General features: G+C 37.6%; 1 protein-coding gene across 2 annotated transcripts; it reads right to left on the bottom strand.

Annotated features, from left to right (window-relative positions):
- Nucleotides 1-564: 564 nt before the first annotated feature.
- Pabpc1 (poly(A) binding protein cytoplasmic 1) lies at nt 565-11,506 on the bottom strand. 2 transcript variants are annotated; one of them, XM_019206822.1, is made up of 14 exons: nt 11,300-11,506; nt 10,989-11,104; nt 8,996-9,135; nt 7,024-7,118; nt 6,457-6,594; nt 6,166-6,261; nt 4,510-4,782; nt 4,248-4,338; nt 3,478-3,588; nt 3,237-3,391; nt 2,683-2,767; nt 1,714-1,844; nt 1,105-1,198; nt 565-604 (listed from the first exon to the last, which is right to left on the bottom strand). In XM_019206822.1, the coding sequence occupies exons 1-13, from the start codon at nt 11,471-11,473 to the stop codon at nt 1,106-1,108; spliced, it is 1,698 nt and encodes a 565-aa protein (XP_019062367.1). In that variant the 5' UTR covers nt 11,474-11,506; the 3' UTR covers nt 565-604; nt 1,105. The 2 variants fall into 2 exon arrangements, with proteins under 2 accessions (XP_019062367.1, XP_010617846.1); XM_010619544.2 differs by having other exon boundaries at nt 9,005-9,135.
- Nucleotides 11,507-14,410: the final 2,904 nt, after the last annotated feature.

Raw genomic sequence — 14,410 nt, 5'->3', positions numbered from 1 at the left:
GAGGAATGAATGGTCTACACCTTTTAACATACAACCAAGGCACCTCTGAATTCTACAGAAGAGATTTTTATGTCAACCACTTCCAGCTCTGTAACATGACAGTATCACCTGTTCACACGTCACTGCCAAGAGAACTGTAAGTTTTAAAAAAGCGTAGCCGTGCACTGTTTAAGGAATTTTTATTAAAGCAAGAATTTTATAATCCAAATTACGTTTCCTTGCCCAGTTATCAATTCTGTTACTTATAACAGAACTGACATCCTGAGCTATTCCACAGTAAAGAATTACAAAATTAAAGAAAGGAATGCTTTAAATTTTTGTACTTTGCTGAAAATTCTTTTCCCAGGGTCTATAAAACATTAATTTGTTTTTATATTTTACTATTTTTTTTTTATTTTTCTGTTTTTAAATCAAGTAATCTAGGACTAGCATTGTTTGCTAGACCTGGCATTTGCTCGGTACATAAGGTTCAAAGTTTCCTTTCCTTTTTTTATTTATTTTATATTTTGCAATGTTTTTTTTTTCAATAGTATTTAAAGTTTTTCAATGTTTAGATATTTTTCTTCGGTGAAGCACGAGTTTCTTTTCATGGTCCCTGATCAATCTGTAAATGTAAGAAAAAGAATTAGGAATACTGGCACTTGTCAATAGCAAATTAAAGCCATAGTCAAATACAGTCTGCTGTCTTTTTCTCTAAAGTTTTTTTGTAACACAATCATTTCTTTACATCCACAGCTACTTCTACACTGCAACAGAGTAATTCCAAGAGAAGCTACATGGCCCTTGAAACCTATTAATTTCTATCAATCCTCTTAAAAAAGGCCTTGTGAATCCCTGGTCCTGAGATTAGCTGTACTCAGCTGTGCAGTGACATAACATCTCACGGGAGTAACAAAGAGCAGCAGTACCAAGGGCAACTGTGGTAACCAGCATCTGATGAAAGAAGGTTTTAACTTTGAACCAACCTGTTAGACCATTTAATGTAAATTACAACACCATATGCGGGTCTACCCCAGGGTAGTAAGTAAAATTTCCTTTTATACCACCTTTATATGTCTACCTCTCTAACCAAGATGGAAAACATGACTCAGAAGAAAAACTCACTTTAGACAGTTGGAACTCCAGTGGCACTATTCACTGCTTTCTGGGCAGCCTCTTTAGCTTGGTGGGCTTGTAGTACAGCTACAGCTTCATCAACCTGAAAGACCAACCAAACAAACTGGCCCAGTAAAAAAAATAACTGAAAATGGTTTCCAACTGATAAATTCCCACAAAGGAGAATTCTTATACCCAGATGAAAGCGAAGAATTGTTGTAAGCAGCAGGAATTAGAGTCTGGGTGTTAGAGTTAAACTGAGACAATCTGAACACAGTTGACCCCCTCCTAGCACTGTGAGCACTGGGCCAGTTGCTCAACTCGCTGCACATCAGCTGCCCCGTTTATAAAATGGGACAAAAAAACACCACAGGTTGCTATGAGCATTCACAATAAATGCTTCTGAAGCTCATGTGACTGTGATTTGTATCAAGCACTATGTAAATGTTCTGTAGAATTACTATAGACAACACTGGAAAACAAGCTTGGAGCCAACTAGACAATTTTTTTTTTTTTTTTTGGTACCGGGGATTGAACTCAGGACCTTGTGCTTGCGAAGCAGGAAGTGGAACCACTAAGTGAAATCCCCGGGCCAAAAAATTATAAATTTTAAATTACCTTAGACCGGAGAGACTCTGGAGATTCAAGCATGTGAAGAAGTTCTGAATTATCAATCTCCAACAACATGCCAGTGATTTTACCAGCAAGAGTAGGGTGCATGGCTTGAATAAGTGGAAACAGCCGTTCACCTAGAATTGAAAATTCAAACTCCTTCAGTTCATACACACACACACACACACACGCACACAGTATAAAATTTACCACACACTACATTTGAGTTGAGGAAACTAACTTGTATATTATACAGTGTGTGTGTATGGTAACCCGTTAACTCACCATTCCATTATGTCTTTCACTGGAAAAAAATAAAAATTAAAAAAGGCAACAAGATCTGCCAAAGTGATTCCTAGGACTATTGTCTTTTAAATTGTTAAATCTGTGCTCTGAACAAATAAAATCTTGCATTCTATTTGATTCTAATTCTTTCTTCCAAAAATGGAGTTGGTAACACCCGCGAGGCCTTGAGTTTGAGGCCGGTCTGGGTTATATAATCAGTTCAAGGCCAGCCTGAACTATATAGTAAGACCCTGTCTTCAAAAACAACAAAACAAACCCAAAACCCAGAGTTGGGCTCATGGTAAGTAATACTCTACCACCTTAACCACCACAAACTAGATTACTAGCTCTCCACTACTGTAATCAGTATCAGTATCAGCCCCAGTAGCGGCAAACCTATGGCACACATTATTGTTTTTCTTTTTAAAATGTTAATGTAGAGTTAATGTTTAGTTTTTTCTAAACTAATACTTTAGTATATGTGTTTAATTGTTGTGCTGGTACTGTGCGATAAATAAACAGGTTCTGGGTTACATACAGCGTGGCACTCCTGTGTCTAAAAGGTTGACCAGCACTGAGACAGACTCGCTATTATACTCATTCTACTGTACCAGCTCTCTCACTTTTAGGCACAGAGGAAGGGCGCTTTGTATTTCCTACTCTCCGCAAGTGACAAAGTTAGACACTTACCCAACATTTGCTTTTGCTCTTGTGGGGGGGCAGATGCCAACATGGAAGCAGTTAAAGGTTCCTGACCTTGTACATGAACAGCAGGCTAGACATAAAATAGGAAAACTTTTAAGTACGTAAGGAATAGCACGTATAAATAGTCACCAATGGACAATCACCAAAGTGATAACTTAGATATACACAAGTAGGGGCTGAGAGTTAGAAATGTAGGCTAAGGTAGCTTTGAGCACCAATGTGTTCAAAGAAGACCCAGAGTATTCTCTGGTCTCATATTGTTGTAACCACCATAGTCCACATTTCAGAAGATACTAATTCAAACACTCTAAACTTCCCTTCCCTTCTTCCTGACATCTCCTTCACACAACTCCCAAACCACACAACTGAGAATGGTGACTGCTCGTCTAATTTTAGTATAAGACATAAAACAGTCTACACACAACATCTATTATGAAGATGTCCCCACACAGGTTAAGCACTCAGGTAGGGAGCAGTAGCCTTCATGTCTATTTCCACCAAGCACTGTCACTTTTATAGAGAAATTATTACAGGCACACCTGTTGCATGGTAACCTGTGGCTGTGCATTAAGATGCTGCTGAGGATTGCGGACTCCCGCAGCGTATTTATACTGGGGAACGGTGCGGACAGCAGGAGTAGCTGCAGCGGCAGCAGCTGCAGGACGTGGACCCATTGTCTGTGTTGATGTGTTTGCTGAAAAATAAAACCGTTTTTCAATTTTTTTCTTGCTATTTCGAACTGGAAATCAATTTTTACAGATGGGGTCAAGTGAGACTCACCAACACGCTGTGTTGACATGACTCGTGGAACCTGTGAAGAAGCTGGTCTCATAGTGCTAAATGGTGGTCTAGGAGCAGCTGGGCGGATAGCACCGGGCATATTCTGGAATGCTACATTAAAGACAGGAGCAACATTATCAGCTGTGAAACCTCACTCAAAGTGGTATGCTGCTATTACAGAGCTGAGGTTTGCACAAAAGCTTGGAAGTGACCAAATATAAATTTTCTGAAGCTGAGTTTCAACTTTGTATTTTCTCACTCATCAAATCAGAGTATCGGTAGATAAAAACATGAATTCATACAATAAGCAGTATTTATTAGTATCTAAGATAATGGAGCATATGCTATCAAGATATCCTGCAATAAATACCACTTCTGTCCCACAGGACAAAGTCTCAAATTTAAAACGCTTGGCTGAGTGTGGTGGCACATGGCTGTAATCCCAGCTTCAGGGAGGCTGAAGCATGAGTTTGAGGCCAGCCTGAACGATATAGCAAAAACCCAAAAACCAAAAAATCTACTTAGTACCCAAACATTAAGAGTTTCATCTATTCCCAAGATCAGTATAAATGTTACTACTTCACTAAAACAGGAATGGTAGGTAAAGAACTTTGGTTTTATTTTTTAAAAGAAGATCTGAAATGAACATCCACAGCCATAAATTATGAAAAGCAATCATTAATATACTACTGCAATAGAACAGCTTAATTTGCCTCGTGTATATTTTTAATCCAATTTCGTCTTAATTTTAAAAAAATTAAAAGGCTTACGATGAGGTCTGGCACCCTGAGCAGTCCAGCGAGGACTTGGTCTTAGTTGAGCAATTTGGCTAGGAGGATAGTACGCAGCACGGTTCTGAGTCTGTAAGAGGAGCAAGCAAGTCAACTTACCATCTTAGAAAAATGCAAATAATATAACTAGTGTATGTTCTCAAAAACATCAGGCCTCTCATCCACCTTTGGGCACTTTTTTTTTTTTTCCTAGTTCAATCATCATTCACAATCAAAGCATCTTTGTTCTCCTAAAACCTACCTGTGGGATAGCTGCCATGAAGTAACCTGAAGGAGGTGCTGGCTGGTAGGGATTGATCACAGGGTTGGGCACAGCTCGTACACTCGCCATTCTCTGCATATACTGGTTAGTGAGGTGAGCCTGGCGCTCTTCTTTGCGCTGAGCCAAAGCTACATATAGTGGCTTGGTGGCCACAATTCTACCATTCATTTCTGTAACTGCTTTAGTGGCTTCTTCTGGGGAGGAGAAACATACAAAACCAAATCCTTTGCTGCGACCACCCTCCATCATAACCTATTAAAAGAAAACAAATAAAGTTAATACAATGGTAGAATGAGGCACTAAAAGAGCATTACCATTTAGAGGTAACTACAGTCAAGTAACTAAACCCTGTTAGGGCTACAATCACCCCCTCAGGTTCATTACTCCTTCTTTAATCTCCAATATTAAGGGCAAGCTATACATTTGCATTATCTTAGGCAAGCTGGGGGAAGTGAAGCAGATCAGTAGACAGTGACTTTTCAAGACCATAGATATTTAACATGAAAAGGCAAAATTAGTAAACATGAAAGCACATCATTAAAAAAAGAAAAAAAAAAGATGGGACATGACTTTGAACTCAACTGACACATCAGTTAAAAACAATGATTTGTTCAGCCATTTTTGGTACTGTTTAGTTGTCGCAATTTTAAATACAAACAGTATTACCACTAACTAGAATTCTAACTCTGGAAATTTAGATGCAAGAATGTTATGAGCAATGTTTTTAACAGTGGAAACATACAAAGCAATCCAAATGTCTATCAAAGTACTGCACAGTAAAACAAATGAATTATTTAGCCATTAGGGAAAAAAAATACCTGAAACAAATAAGCATTTCTGTCTATTAAAAAGGCAAGTCACATTATGTATATAACTTGATTCCATTTTCTAAAAGCTATTTATACATACATAAAAAACATCTGAACAGTATGGGAAATTATCCAGGTATGGGATTTCCAGTAAACTGACTGTTCCTTTAACAAACTGGGTAAGGAAGGGGTTACTTTTCCTGCTTAATATTTTGTCTTGATAAATTTTTTTACAAAGCATTAACAAATGACCTCCTCCTCCAAAATAAATTTCTACCAACCCTTTCACTTCCCTTTGAAGAATTCACAAAAGACTAATAAAAGTTGTCCTTTAAAAAATGGTATGCTACAATCAACATAAACTGACATAATATTCAATTTTTCAGAAAGTGCGTGGCACATAGACACTCAGGAATATTCTATCATATATATTCCAAATACTCTTAGAAAAGCACAGGGCAAAATACAAGGACACCATGGTACTTGTAATTTGTAGTTATCCACTTTGCCCCTATCCAATTTTCTGTTTCCTGTCTAGAAGGCCCCTAGGTCAGTCAATAGGGTTGTCAGAAGAAGCTCAGCAGGAACACTAGCCATGGGGTCATTTCAGATCACTGAATGAAAGTTTTTCCTGTGCACTCTTCCCCTACCTTCAGGCAAAGTATTAAGTTTTAGAAATAATGAAGCAAAATCCTGATATCTAGAATGAACGATCTGGTATTTTTCTGGAAGAAAATTATTTGACTATTTGTTTACAAAACAAGTATACATTACACAGGCAGGGATTTGTCCGCAAATCTTTTTAAAAAAATCATACGCCTTTTACCTTTGCACTAGTGATTGTACCAAATGGAGAAAACTCTTTCCGGAGGCGTTCATCATCAATACCATCATCAAGATTTTTCACATAAAGGTTAACACCCTAAAAAGAATTAAGAAAACTGTAGAAAAAGAAAAAACCCACAGTGATAACCTAAGCAGGCCTACTATTACTTTCTCCCATCCCATGTTCTTCTTTCCCACTCTCAAACCCTCAGTTACCTGGCAGTAACTGAAATGAACGTAAAATAGGATTCCTCATCCCTGTCTTATTTTGCTTGTTCAATTAAAAATGAACCTGGTATCTGGTGATCCTATCTTGTTTCATCTGTTCAAATTTGCGCTTAAGTTCCGTCTGGCGTTCCACTTTTTTCTGAGCTCGACCAACATAAATTTGTTTTCCATTGAGCTCCTTTCCATTCATCTCATCCACAGCCTTAGAGAAATCAAAACACTTAATCAACAACTTTAAATTACAAAACGTTAAGGGTAAACCCATCCTCCCACGATCTAGAAGTCTAGTGGCGAATACAGGCTTCCAATTTAAAATAAATCAATGTATAAAAATGCAAATAAGCTGGGCATAGTGCCGCATGCTGGGAGTCCCAGAACTCAAGAGGCTGAGGTAGAAGAATTGCTCTAAACCCGAGGCCAGCCTGGGCTACACAGTGAGTTCAAGGCCAGCTTGGACTACATAGTTAGACCCTGTCTCAAAAAAACAAAAAGCAAGTAATTGAAAACAGATGTATGTAAAATAGCCATTGGCATACATATAAAATTTGAACATTAAGTGCAATACAATTTTACTCCCTTACTGCAGCCTACAGAAACATAACACTGTATTTAATTATATTTAAAGTCTTACTTTCTGTGCATCTTCATGCCTTTCAAAGCTCACAAATCCAAATCCTTTGGATTTTCCACTTTCATCAGTCATTACTTTCACACTTAAGGCAGGTCCTAAAAAATGTTTTGAATAATTCAAAAATATTCCACACAATTTATATATTTCACAAATATATACAAATATATACAAAAGCAAAGCCATGGAAGAAAAAAATGGGATAAAATAATTCTAAGACCCCAGACATTCTCCAAACCTCCCATACTCCAGTCACCAGTCTCTTCAAATACCCGTTATTTATACTAAGAAAGTAAATTTCTGAAAAGACTAAAAGGATTTTTCTTTCCATTCTGAGGTATACATACTTCACCCAACTCAAAAATACTATTCTTAGTTTTAGTCCACAGCTGCCTTTTTTAAAAAAAGATAACAATTTGGTGTTTCTTTGATCTCAGAATAAAGACTTACGCTGTCCTTGGTCCAATGTAATAGGGAATAGAGGAAATACTTAGTGGGACCCCCTGGAAGAGGAGGTATGTCTCCCTTTACCCGCTTCAAATGGAAGACACAATGATGTGATGGTGATATCTCAGGCAAGTAGGGTAGGAAAAAGTTTTTAAAAATCACATCTGACTAGGAATTAGAAGATGGACAGGCAAAGGTATCCTTTCTTTTCTTTGGTACCGGGGATCGAACTCAGTACCTCACACATGCAAACAAAGCAGGCAGCTGAACCACTGAGCATTTATAAATCCCCAGCCCTTATCCTTTCTTTTTACTGTGCCTCTAAGACCATACAGCAAATTTCTGATTTGTGAAACAAAACTGAAAGTATCCCACACGTTGAAATAATGGCATTGACTCACAACATACTCCTTCATGATAACTGGTTAACAAAATCCAACTGTAGAAATAGCTTCTGATTTTAAGAGATTTAGGATCAAGACAAATGAAATCAAGACAAAGAATTTGGGGCAAAATGTCAACCCTTTCTACATTTTGAATGATTTGGCTTTGGGCAAAATAATTTGTTCTCAAGGGAGGGTTCAACATGGCATGCTAGCTTGGCAATAAACTTTGCATTTCAGGCCGGGGATTTAGCTCAGTGGCGCTGCAGCCTGCCTTGCAAGCACAAGGTCCCAAGTTCAAGCCCAGGTACCAAAACAAAACAAAAAACAAAAAAATTTTTCAACTTTGCATTTCCTAATTCTTTACTATTTGAAGTACTAAAAAAACAAACCACTTCTATAATGAGAAAACCAAAAGGCGAGGTCAAGCTAATATCTGCAAATGCACACAAAAGTTCATTTTCTGATCTCACTTTAAAGTTAAAGCTAGTTCATACCTCACTGAATTCAAGATTAATGAAGTTACTTTAAAAGGCAAGAAAAAAATATGTTAAGATCTCATGGCTTTACACCATCCCAAGGAGTTATCACTGGAAAACCTGAATGTTTGAGTCACTGTTCTAAATCACTCAACCATGCTGCTGTGGGAGATGGCCAAATATCCTAAAGCTGGCTGGTCTGCCTGCCCTCTAAGTACAGACTGCAAATGAGTGTGTCAAATGGATGCCTCTATGAGATGGGCTCTATAAAAGCATTAAAGCCAGCATCCTAATGCAGTAAAACCTTTCAAAATGAATGTATTCTTTGCGTGTGGTGGGGGCACCACTGAGAACAGAAACCTGGGCCTCATAATCCTAGGCAAGTGTTCCACATCCTAGGTCCTCAAGTCTATTTTAATGAATTCAGTCGCACCTTATGTGCTAATCCAATTCACCTTTCATCTCAACTAGACAGAATTCTCTTTACATGCTACTCTAGCATAATGGCCGGTAGCTTAATTCAACTAACTCCAAGTATTTTTAAGTACCACGTAAGTCTCAGCTCACTTATTCTTTCATTATTAGCAAGTATTGTATTAAGGCAAAACTGGGCATAGAGCAATTACTCAGAACTTTGAGTATAAAAATTTAATTCAGACACATTACCAAACTTGCCAAAGAGATCCTTAAGGCGCTCATCATCCATGTCTTCTCCAAAATTCTTGATGTAAACATTGGTGAACTCTTTTGCCCTAGCTCCAAGTTCTGCTTCTCGTTCTTTACGAGACTTAAATCGTCCAACAAATCTAATAAAATATGTAAGGACTATAACATTAGGTTCTACTTTACATAGTTCAGATTAAACCTGAATATTTTAATATACTTTCCCTTCTTCTCTAGTTAACCCAGGTTTCAAGGGGATCATTCCTATCAATACAAGTTAACTGTGTACAGTTAAAAGACCTAAGTAAAAGCTTTCATCATTGTTGCTTTTAAGTGTCTCTTGCACTTTGCCATCCTCTAAACAGAAACCTTAACTTCCTAATTCTGTGCTGTAGTATACAATGGCCTAGCTTAACTCTTGACGCATAAACAGCATGACTTGAAAATCTCCCTCATATAAAAACAGTACACATGTTATGGAGCACAGTAATATTTCAGTTGTACATCTGAAGCAAACACTGGAACACAGTAATAAATAGGTAAAAGAGAAAAACAATCTGCCCTGACCCCACTCAAATTGTGACTCTTTTCCTTCTCTAGTGCTTCAAGAACATTCATTAATAGAGAGATACCATGGTTTCATTTCTCTATCCTCCTTGAAACTATGGTGGGGCTTCTCCACCATATTACCTTCATTAATGTTCTCAATGGGATCTAACATTCACTGTAGAACCACAACATTCTGCTCTTGTGCACATAATGCTGCCCAACTTTGTATCTGTTCTTAGGGCAGAACTACAAACACCATAGTTTAAAAAGAGCTTAAGATAATTCATACATATAGTCATACAGACTACTTTCCAAAATACTTCATCTTTATATACCTCAAACCAGCAATAAACAGTCTTCATCTGGATCTTCCCATTACTGGACATTCTTTTACATTTTTTTCTCTAAAAGTGTTGCTTACTGAGCTCATGTTGAGTAACCCCAAAACACTTGGGACCTCAGTGTTTAGGATTTTGAAATATTTTTAATTTTTACTGGTTGAGCATCCCCAAACCTGATTTTATCATCACATTGGGCTCTAACAGTTTCACACTCTAGACCCCAGATTTTTGGTATAGCCCCACTCAACCTATAGTATGAAATGATGAATTATTAATCTAATTTTAAAGATGAGCTATTTCTCAAAATACGAGAGTGTAACTGACTTTAGTGATTTGCCCATTTTCTTACAGACTTGTAGGGTTCTTTATACATTATGACATCTTTCTATAATCATGGTAGTGACACAGACTACACAAACCTGATGTGCTTAAAGAGTGATATAGCTGCTTTACAAAAACACAATCCAAAGCACATGCTATCATTGTAGTTCACACAGCAATAAGAACTCAGGTTATTTACAACATGACCTTATAGGTGAATTTACCCAGATTAAGATTCATCATTTTTTAGACCATAAAACTTGTATTTAGCAAACTGCCTTATAGATGTCATCAAAGCTGGCAACTTTTTAACTTGTATAAACTTCTGATTTAATCCTCCATTTTTATGCTCCCATCAATAAATAGTGGCCAAGAGAACAGACTGAGAATTTGGCACACTGGATACGTAGGTCTGCTCATCTGTCAGAACAATAACTCAAATTATTTTAGCCTCAGTCTCCTCAAAATAAAATAGGCTGAATTAGCATCTCAAGAAAATGTGTCTGGATTTCTGGTTCTGCAACAATGTATTTGAAAAAGCTTTGTATCCCTGCTTACCTATCTTCTGTTTCTCTATGGTTTTCATTTTGACCAATTATATTAAATTCACTGTTATTCCATGTCATACCATATATGGAGAAAATACAATTATAAAACCTATCAAATGTGACTCATTTTCACTCTAGCTGTTATCTCTACTCAAAACACAAATGTATAACTTTAAAAATGAATGAACCTGGAACTACTAAAAACTATTGAAATACCAACTCAACATCTCTACTTACACTTTTCGATCATTTAGGAGCATCCCATTCATTTTTTCAATAGCTCTTTCAGCAGCTTCCTGTGTCTCAAAATGTACAAATCCATAGCCCTTGGAACCATTTTCATCACAAACCACCTAGGGAAAAAAATGTACTCATTTTTCATTACTTGCTATTGACTTAACATCTCTCAATGTTCAGAGACAATGTTAGCTACCTAACCTCAGGTACCATATTTAGTAAAGACAGCCATTGATAGCAGTTGCTATTTCAGGAACCACACTAAAAGTAGCTAAACCCTGTAAATGTTTATCTGTCACAGTTTTGCTTACCTTACATGAAAGGATGTTACCAAAAGCAGAAAATGTATCATACAGTGCTTTATTATCGATGGATTTGTCCAAATTTTTAATGAATATGTTGCCTACTCCACTTTTGCGAAGTGATGGATCACGCTGAGACCACATGATGCGTACTGGCTTGCCCTTTATAACATCAAAATTCATGGTGTCCAAAGCACGCTCCGCTGCAAGAAGGAAATTTTTAAAATGAGTATTACTTCATAACTTTTTCTGGTCCCTTAAAATTATTATCAGCTAGCTGGGCATGGTGCACACCTGTAATCCCAGTACTCTGGAGGCTGAACCATGAGTATGAGGCCAGCCTGAGCTACATAGTGAGTAGCTGAACTGCATAAGAGACTATCTCAAAACAACAAAAAAATATATTGTGGGTGGAGCGGGTAGGCACTTAGTCTCGCAGCTGAACTCTTCTTAAATTCCAAGATTGCTGAACCTTTCAAGTATCAAACACTCATCTAAATTTACATTATATAACGCACAAAGACAAGTCCAAAATATGAAATTTAATTATTACTGATACATGTCTGAAACACTCTCTCCTACTTTCATTAAATTTAAAAGCACCTTTTTGCTCAACATGAAACCATGATTCTTTTATATTCAATCTACTTAAGGACCAATATAAGGCTAGGTGGCTGGGCCTCGTGGTGCACACCTGTAATCCTAGCACTTCTAACACTCAGGAGGCTGAAGCAGGATTTCAGCAAGTTCAAGGTTAATCTGCACTAGATAATGAGACCATCTCATCAAGGGTAAAAAAAAAAAAAGACTAGGCAATTGTACATTATCAAAAGGCTCAGAAGCAACTTCTTTATTTGAACACTAACTTCTTCCTATTGGCCAAAGCTTTGCTCACTTTTTATTGCTCAGCACTACCAATATTATATACACTGATTAGTACATTTTCTGTACAAAACTGCCTAAACTACTGGAAGGGTTTCCATGGCAAAAAGGCTAGATCTGAATGCCTTAAAAAACATGAAGCTAGACATACTTGCATAATAATCGCAGAATTTTGAAATAACAGATTCACAATACTCAATCCACTTTTCATGAAACACTAAAGTAATTTTATCTTAGATCACTGGTTTACTTAACTTATGACGTTCTCAGTTATTTCTAGGTTGTGCCGGAAATTTTAGAAAAGCCTACCCTATAATTACTTTCAGTCTATGAAGGCTGCATTCGATGTACCTGTACCATGACAGAAACATTTACTAAAATGGAGACCCTAAATAGGAAAAAAAAAAACAAAAAACACCACAACTTTAAGATTAGTCTCTACAGAGGGGAAAGCCCATTTGAAGTCCTGACGCAATTTTTAAATTCCAGGCCAACCTAACTAAGTTATCAACAGGACAGATTTTCCTGCTACTTCTTTCTATAAATGAAAGTTCCAGTTTCTAGAAAATAGTGACAATCAGCTGTCAGCTCATTATCAATTCACCACACCTACTCAGCTCCCCCAGTTTTTTTTTTTTTTAAGCTGACTTTGCTTGGGCTTCTTCTGAATCAGTCAACTCTTATCAAATAGTAGTCACTTTCTGAAACTATTCTACAATTCATCAGTGCAGCAATAAATTTTTTAAAATAACGAGAAAAGGAAACCTGAAAAACTATTTTCAATGATGATAAACTGTACATATAAAAACTAAAATATGAAAAATGCTGTATTAGTTTGACCAGTTATGGTACCTACTAGTATAATCAAAATATATACGCTCTATGTAACCATGGCAACCTCAAGTTCAACTTTTCGAATTTCAAATTTTTTGGATTTAAAAATATTAAACTCAGACTAAAACTTCCAAGTTACTGTTTTACAGTATCTAGAATTCAAATTTTCTCTTCCTCCTCTTGAAGACTGTGATTACTTGCCCCAAAGAGATACATACTGCCCAGAGTAAAAAGGTAGGAGAACTTCAACTATAGAGCAGTTTTTACAACTTTAGCTCTTTGTGCCACTCGATAGTCTTGCTCCCAAAATCTTGGTACTGACTTTGCCTAGTGCAAAACTCATCATTAACCATTAAGTAAGTAAATGTCTATCCCACCTTTAAGGCCTTTTTGACTAAAATAAAAACGAATCCCTCAATTTTTATTTAAATACTCGCTACACATTAAAGCAGCTGGAAGAAAAAGAAACTAGGCCACATAATTGAATCTGACTGCTTGAAATCAAATGATCCAGATATAAAAATCCCAGTAACTCATCAGACCACATACCTTAACTGTCAAAATTTTTTTTGTGAACTGCTGTTAACTTCAAATAATAACACAAGCTCAACTTAATCTGTTATTTTGTATCCTATCATTCCTCAAGATCATATTCAGGAACACTTTTATAAGTAGGAGAAACATGATTTACTTGTATACTACATACAAATAAATGTTAAGGTCCAACCTAGGTCACATTAATATGTACAACTAAAATTAGTCAACATATTTTAAACAAAAATCCCTCCAAAACCGCAGCAACTGTTTCAGAAGAAAACATATATTCAACGTATCACTGGCATTATGAAACTCAGGTCAAATTCCATTAAAATGATCTAAGTTGCCTGAGAAAACTGACAACTTCTTTCACAGCCCTCTTCCCATCACCCTGATGTACACGCAAGAGAAAAGCCTAGTCTACAGGAAAACCCCTAAGTACACGTCTCGGTGGTAATTTCCATCTCTAGGTCCATCAGCTACTAACGCGGTAAGACTAAATTCTCAATCCCGAGAGCCACCAGTCCGGGTGGGTCCCCCTACGAACTTTATTCCAAGGCCTGGTGGCGTCCCCACCCCAGCCCCGACACGGGGACAGTCGCAGGAACAGGCCTCGGGCCTACGAGGTTACAGGGTTCAACACGTGTTTTGCGAGCCCCGGATCGCACTTCCTCCCAGGCCCCGGCGCCGGCCAGAGCCCGCGGGTGGGAGCCTCCACCTCCCAGCCGGGAAGGGGGAACCCGCACCTTCGACGGGAGCGCGGTTCAAGGAACGAGCCTAACCCACCGTCCCGGCGCGTCAGCACCCTAAAGTTTGAGAGCAGCTGAGGACGAGAAAATGGTCGCAAAGGAGGAAGTGGCCCGGCAG

The sequence above is a fragment of the Fukomys damarensis genome, unplaced genomic scaffold, assembly GCF_012274545.1.
Source record: "Fukomys damarensis isolate Sample0158 unplaced genomic scaffold, DMR_v1.0_HiC HiC_scaffold_5, whole genome shotgun sequence".
Taxonomy (NCBI): Eukaryota; Metazoa; Chordata; class Mammalia; order Rodentia; family Bathyergidae; genus Fukomys; species Fukomys damarensis.
The sequence above is the reverse complement of the archived record's forward strand: the minus strand, read 5'-3'. Positions and strand labels throughout refer to the sequence as shown.

Excerpts from the sequence above, each read along its gene's own strand:
- Pabpc1 (XM_019206822.1), bottom strand. The coding sequence starts at position 11,473 with ATGAATTTTGATGTTATAAAGGGCAAGCCAGTACGCATCATGTGGTCT. Across the intron at positions 11,105-11,299 it reads GTAACATCCTTTCATGTAAG|GTGGTTTGTGATGAAAATGG; the intron begins GTAAGCAAAACT and ends TTTTTTCCCTAG. Across the intron at positions 1,199-1,713 it reads CAGAGTCTCTCCGGTCTAAG|GTTGATGAAGCTGTAGCTGT; the intron begins GTAATTTAAAAT and ends TTGGTCTTTCAG.